Here is a 7389-nt window from a genome sequence, read left to right on the forward strand (position 1 = left end):
AGAAGTGTGACCCGGAAGCTGTCGTGTTTACCACCGATTCCATCTTGTGGTTGCGCTTTCCTGTATCATCTTAGGGTTCGAAAATTCCATAACCCGAAGTCGTGGCCAAAATTCTTGGCGTGAGCGCCAAATCGGCATCCCCGACTGGAACCATCCACATCGGTGCCAGAAGAGAAAGAATTCGGTGCCGTTCTGGTTTTCCTGAAGGCACTTTCCCACACCACTGCACAACCTTCCCTCCCCATCGCATGCGCTGTCAATACCATCTCAAAACAGGCATGCCAACCGACCAATTCCTCCGCCACGCATGGGAATCTCTTCTCTGCAACCATTTTCTTTGCGTTTTCCCAACCCACACATCGACCAAATTACACCAAGGCTTGAAAACCCTTGAAAGAAAGGCTAACAACAACAACAAACCCCACCCCCCCCCCCCCCCCCCCAAAATCCAAACTCACACTGCCTCAACTTCATTCATCTCCCATATATGGTCACGTAGTACTATCGTCTCCACTCACCCACACACGCCTACTACGTTCGCGCTTCTCAAATACACCTCCCCTGTATTCGGCTCTCTGACCACCAATGGTACAGAAATTCACTTTATTTTCTCTACATACACCCATATTTGACAATGTATTCTCTTTTTCATCACAGCTCCAATTCATTTCTGAACATTTCCACTTTTCACATTAACACACACCTGGAGTAATCACTTTCACTGTAACCTGCACCCACATGCACTACGTAACCCGGAAGCTGCAAGCAAGCACCAATCAGACGTCAGAGCACAGTGTTTACCTCCGTCACCTGGGCGTGGCGGACTATACCGCTGACCAAGGAGGGAGGGCTTGTAGTCAGTTTACAAAGCCAAGGGACGAGGCCCACATGCATGTTGCGGTAGGTACATCCATGGCTTTAAGTCTGCATTTTATATTTACATTTAATTGACACTCGCTCATACAGACACGAGGCGGGCAGCGTCCCAAAAATGTCATGCTTTTGGACAACCGCTTCCTATACCTCTTTCCTGGAACACAGTGTAACCCATTTTCGTGGCAAGGACGCTGGCAGGAAAAGAACTTCTTGTATTCTGCTGTGTATCACAATTGAAGCAATCGCCCTGCCTCTCAGTGTGAAACCCAAGATTTCCAACCATACCCCGACATATGTTCTGTCATTCCAACAACGTATGTCTTACTTTCTTCTAGAGTTATTCTATTCTACGTTTATTGGTTTATGTTTGCTTGTTTGTCTGGGAGTCTACTCATTCATTGATATCACCAACTGATATCACCCAAGTAGCTATATATATAGTTTGTGCCACAAAGCACAGAACTGGAATTGTCCCGTATGTATATTACACACTTCTGTCGTGTGGATGAAGGTGCGTCTAGTGCTTAACTTTTGTCAAATAACCAACGCAATTAGGTTCAACATTTTTCATGACGTGCATGTACATGAACACGTTCATGCGGGGTTGTACAAGAGAGTTTGGTTTCTTAAATACATCATTTGCATTATTTTCATGTATTGTCTCAAACTGCAGCCTCTTCCAGTAATGCATCTCTTTCACCAGCCAACTACATCGAGTCTACCCAGGAAGGGGTGGAAAATAAAATCAAAGTAGGACAGTGTGCAGCATGAAGTTTCTTTGTCTGTTTGTGCTACACCCACCTGCAGCATTTCATTCAGTCTGTTAGAAACATTCTTTATCATCATTATCACTAATCAATTGACTTTTCTTTATTCCATTGCGCTACAGACCTCCTGTTGAATGGCTGTCCCACAGCCTGGGACCCTGGGACCCTGGGACCTGGCTTCCTACCTTCCATGACAAAGTTCACTCTGCTACCAACTGATAGTGCTTAACGTAACAGTCAGTAATGTACTGTGTATTAATCATGTTGTCATTGTAACCTTGCTAGACAGTTCTGTAATTATGTCAACATCACCCAAACCATGAAAAATATCACTTTTATTAACAGTACATGTTCATGTCTCAATTTCCAAGAAAACGAACAGATTCTGTGGTTTGGGTTACCATGGTTTCAGAGGTAGTATGTCAATAGCAATGTGGAATTGTTTTTGCTTATTTGGCTGCTAGTAGGTCATGCTCATTGTGTTGGATGTTGTTGCAGACCCTGACTTTGATGACTGTGCAGCCACTGACACAACGGACACATCTCTACACAGCCCCTGAGAATGAAGATTGTGCAGTGCAGTGCAGGTAAGTTTGTATCTCCTGTCACTGTGCCCTATAGCTTTAGACATGTGATGTACAGTATTTACTGCACTGTGCATCCCCTCTCCTACTGTATGTTACAAGGGATGCATTTTGGTGCCAAACTCAGCATATCTTCACAGGCTGACCGAGACTGCTGACTGTGGGGTATGGTGGTGAGTACCTCTGCTTTCTGCCTCCTGGGTTTTAATGGTGTTGTGGGGAGCACTGATGTCGGTGATGAGTGGAGACATAGGGGAACCCACAGACACTCTGTGTAGTTGTAGTTGTCATTGGAGGTGTCAAAGCAAGGCTCATGAAGCTGTGGGTGGATTATAGGTCGTCTCTTCTCGTTTTGTAGCTTGTTCTAATTTGTAGTTGATGTGAAGGGCTTCTTGTAGAGGGATATTGGTGAGGAGAGTGATGACATCATCCCCAAGAGTTGGTCACCCCAACTGTATCCTCAGCCCATGGATCCCCTCTCCCATCCAACACCCCTTTCCCATCCTCAGGGTTAGTTATGTTAGGGCCAGTGTAGGTCACCCCAACTGTATTTACTGTAGTGTAAGGTGCCGACTTCGCCCAGCCACTCTGTGTGTGAGAACAACCTTGTGGACTTTGTAAGATGTTGTGTTATATTGTGTGCTATGCTATCACCCCTGCTCACTGTTGATATGCTATTGTGTGAGACATGCTGGTGATACCATTGGTATCGGATGTGCAATGTGTCACCTCGTCCTCCATACATGAATGAATTATTACACATCCATCCCCAGTGGATGTGTTTCATTGTGGCCATCCTCAAGTGGAATACTGCTGGGTTCTTCTACAAAGATGCATTGGAATAGTTCCACCTCCCTCGAAAACAGCTCAAGGGCTAAAGGCTTAATATATCTCATATGTGGCATGTAATAGTTTCTTTGGGTACTGGTTCAGATTAATCATTACTGTGAATGTATGACTTGAAAGTCACTTTTATCAACTCCAGAACATCAGACGAACTCCACTGTACCTTGTCGGAAAGTCCAGAGTCAAGGTGTAAACGGCACAGTCCTCAGTGCTAACACTGGCCACTGCAACACTGGCCACAGCACCAGTTACAGTGTTCATGTTCACCCTTGGAGGTAGGTCATGTGATCGCTCATGATTTGACTTGCCTCCCTTACACTATTTTGTTTCTAATATTTCTGTGTGTCATATTTATATTGTACTACTAAATTTCACTCATTTACTCCAATTCAATTGTTTACAACCTACTGAGGCATTACAGTCTGCTCTACACAATGACATTTTTCATTAATAACTCTTGACAGAGACATTTTTCATTAATAACTCTTGACAGAAGTTTGGACATTGTATGTTTAATGATTGATTGGGTTTGATTTCATCCCCCAGTGTCCACGTGTAACCCTTGAATGTTTCTAACAATTCATGTCCTTTCGTGCACACATTATTACCCTGACCTCCTCATCTAAGCCTCTGCCAAAGTCAGCAACCCTTACATTGCCATTACATCCTTGTGTAACTGTGAAAAGATGATGAAGGTTGTTACCCTTCCAACTGAATATGTTTATTCGCCCTGAAGAAATATTACTTGGCTGGACTTGAGACTAGTCTCCAGACACAGACTGTCAACTTTTAAATTTGTGCAGGCAGCGTACAGGGTTCTTGCTTTCTTTTACAAACATCCATTTCAAACAAATGTCCATTCCTCAGATGTATTCGTCATAATATGTCCAGTGTGATGATATCTCTCTCTCTGTCTCTCTGTGATATTGTGAAATGGTCACAACCAAACATTCTTATTCTTATTCTTACTTTAAAACGCATATGCACATCTTTATACATTAACTCACATGTTCACAATTTGATACTAATGCTGAAAAACTTACACACTTAGCATACAAACTTGGTACAGATATCAGTTGCACTCAGTACACTCACTCATGCTACCTAAATGCAGCCACTCTATACATTCGTACCAACTTATATACAAACAACATGAACCTGTTACCTGCACACTACAAAACTTTTGAAAATTGTTTCTGTTTTCATTTGCTATAACATGCCCATGATCTTGTGTTGAAGTGAAGTTAAGAAATTTGTCCTATGCAATTCCAAATGTGTTTAATTTCAGTATGTCAAGAAAACATTTAAAGCTTGTGTGGAAGGTGCCTTAATGATGGTACATGTTAAGCCTCTCATTGTAAATATTCTACTTTAGTAAGAAGATGAAGGATGATGAAGAGGCATGGATGATGCCAATTCTGCTGCATTTGAAGCCAGAAGGCAGTGAAGGAGCAGAGACATGGACGCGAGACATGGACCTCCAGAGAACGTTCACCCTTGTCCACGACCTCTTCGATCCCAACTGTTGAATATTCCCCATTATCTCTCCAATGAAAGAATAATTTGTTCACATCATCATGTGCGAGAATCAGTCATTTTTAGCAAAATGCATATTCAAGGCCTCAGCTGTGAGACAGAAGTACTCCAAATATCTGATGCAAGGGAGATAACTCCATCCTATTTCACAGACCATTTTGTCCACCTACAACTGTTGCGGTTCAGTTGTTTGACTTGTAACAACTGCAAAGTCTTGTGCTCATTGATCACTGTATCAAAATATCATTTGCCATGACTCAATATTCTTTTTGTCCAAAATTTTGTGTCAAGACTGTTATACATCAGGCTTCTTTTCATCAAATCTTGCATCCAGTTGTTATGCATAGCTACAACTTTTCTAATGCAAGGGAGTTAACTCTATCAACTTTTGTATTATCATTCTGTCACCTTTGAATTATTATTATCCAGTTGTTCGATGCATCTGCTTGTATAATTATGCCATTTCTACTCTCACGCAAAAGCCACCAAAACAAAATGATATATATTGTTTGTACTCTGGCCTAAGGCCACTACTGCTAAAATAAACTGAAACTGAACTTGAACTTGAACTTGTACAAATAATTTATGTGATGTAGACAAATCTATGAAATTTAAAGTTATGGAGGATGCTACTCTGTCTGAATCTTTAGCACTGTGTATTCTTGAGTCCACAAACACACACACAAGACAGGTAATGTCAACTGCCAAGGGAGACAACTCATCATTTTACCACCGCTTCATCTACTTTCGGTTCTGAATCATTTTCATTGTTCATGATGGATATTGTGACTCGAATTTGAATGTGTCTGCAGTTGAAGACGAACTGCACATTGTTACTTCATGTCACAGCTGCATAACAAGTTCACAAACAAGTATTTGCCAAGTGTATTTGCAAGTTGAGCTCATAATGCGAAGTTACAATTTTAGGACTGCATTTTGAAAAATGCACACAAATCACACAGCTGTCTGTGCACAGTAAAGGGAGACAACTCACCATTGTACGAACGCTTCATTTACTTTTGGTGATGGGAAACCTTAACCATTATAAATGATGATAATATACTTTGTGACTTACACTTATGTACACCATCACTGAAAAGGAAAAGGCAATAACCAAGACAGAATACTGTAGGCCTAAACGACAAGGTGGCCGTTACATTTGCAGCAAAGGTACTGGTAAACACATATAAGATGATCCACGGCCTGACAAATGACCCCAATTTGCATACTTGGGAACGGCCCACAGAACGAGCCACTTGAAACAAGTGGGAAACAGGTTGTCTGATAAATATCCAGAAGTTCATTTTCCCCGTGCGTTTCACGCATGAATTGTTTTTTCCTAACAAAATTGTTGAATATCTAAAATGCTTGTCAATGCCCCAATCATCTATTTGTCTTCGTCTTAACTAAAGGTTAGCGTGGAATATCAGTATCTTATGCCTGAAATTGCAGTCTTATCATGTTAATCAGTAGCGTTGTTGATTTCATGTCATGGTTAGCATGTATTGCACGTGCATAATCGTCAAGCTACCTGAAGCAGCCAAGTGTACTCGCCCAATTCGTTGTACCGCCTCTCTTGTCACAAATGCGTTTAGTGCGCAGGATCATCTAATGTGTAAAGCAGTAGAGTGATCTGCAACTCAAGAAATATAGAAGTGTTTAATGCTTCATCAACGGACAGAAACATGTTTTGAGTAATTTATAAACACAAAACTGAATTCAGACTAATTAGTGGCAGTGTGTTTATCGAGTCTTTGAGTGAGTTAGTGGGTTTGTTTTCACGCAAGTAAAAGTCCGGGGAGTTATGTGATGCTCTAGGCAGTACTCTTTCGCCAATAGAAACCGTCCAGACAATTAGACATTCATTTCATCAGAGAAAAGATGTTTAAAATAGAGACAGAAAGCTGAGGCTGTTAATCTTATAGTGAGTGAGTGAGTGAGAGTGAGGTCTGCTTGATGTTGCTGTTTATAGTACTCCATTTATATCACGACCTTGGGAGGAATGCCTAGATGTTTTGTTTTTTCCTTCTTTTTCTTCTTTCGCATCAACTGTATCATTCCAGCATATAAAAACTGTTGCTAGGACAACACAAGGTCGTAATGGAATTGAACCAAAACAGACCATAAGTGAAACAACAGTGAACACCAAGAAAGCAAAGCATGAACATACTGAAGAACTCAGGAAATTGATTATGCCATCCAATTAGTATTTGTTTCAAAATGCTACTCTGCATATACATTGTCATCTGTATGACGGTGGTCTGTATATATTTCAGTCTGGAGCAGGCATTCTAGTGACTGACATCATGAGTACCGATTCACTGGAAAACATATTAGTCTGTTTGGATATCGCTATCAGCACATGATAGGGTAACGTTTGCTGTTCAGTAACAATGCAGTCTAAGTGCTTCCAAGGTGTTATATTCCCGTCAACATTTGTTGATCTGTCTTTATGGACTGGTCTTTATGTCTATTTGAAAGCACTTGGTTCTTGTGTTAACATTGGTAGACGGACGCGATCAATGTTTAGAGAACATACGCCTCAACTTACCAACTAACTCAAACACTCTCACATATGAAGACCTGACAGAAACGCCAATGATATCATAACAGTTAAATATGTCTCAAGCAGCTATAAACGATAATTTTCCTAGGGTTTAACAAGGGGAGGGACGGGATTGTGACATTTTGCAAATGTGAATAGCATTGGACGTTAGTTCTCAGTTCGCCTGAATAGAGCACTGAGCACAAAAGACAAATTTTCATCATTCCAATCCGAC

At 41.3% G+C, this 7389-nt stretch overlaps 1 protein-coding gene across 1 annotated transcript; it reads left to right on the forward strand.

Moving 5' to 3' along the window:
- Nucleotides 1-790: 790 nt before the first annotated feature.
- LOC137282508 (uncharacterized) lies at nt 791-5172 on the forward strand. The gene is made up of 5 exons (XM_067814263.1): nt 791-900; nt 1766-1879; nt 2142-2230; nt 3213-3348; nt 4449-5172. The coding sequence occupies exons 3-5, from the start codon at nt 2206-2208 to the stop codon at nt 4600-4602; spliced, it is 315 nt and encodes a 104-aa protein (XP_067670364.1). The 5' UTR covers nt 791-900; nt 1766-1879; nt 2142-2205; the 3' UTR covers nt 4603-5172.
- The last annotated feature ends 2217 nt before the right edge of the window (nt 5173-7389 follow it).

This window comes from Haliotis asinina, chromosome 4 (assembly GCF_037392515.1).
Source record: "Haliotis asinina isolate JCU_RB_2024 chromosome 4, JCU_Hal_asi_v2, whole genome shotgun sequence".
In the NCBI taxonomy this organism is placed as follows: domain Eukaryota; kingdom Metazoa; phylum Mollusca; class Gastropoda; order Lepetellida; family Haliotidae; genus Haliotis; species Haliotis asinina.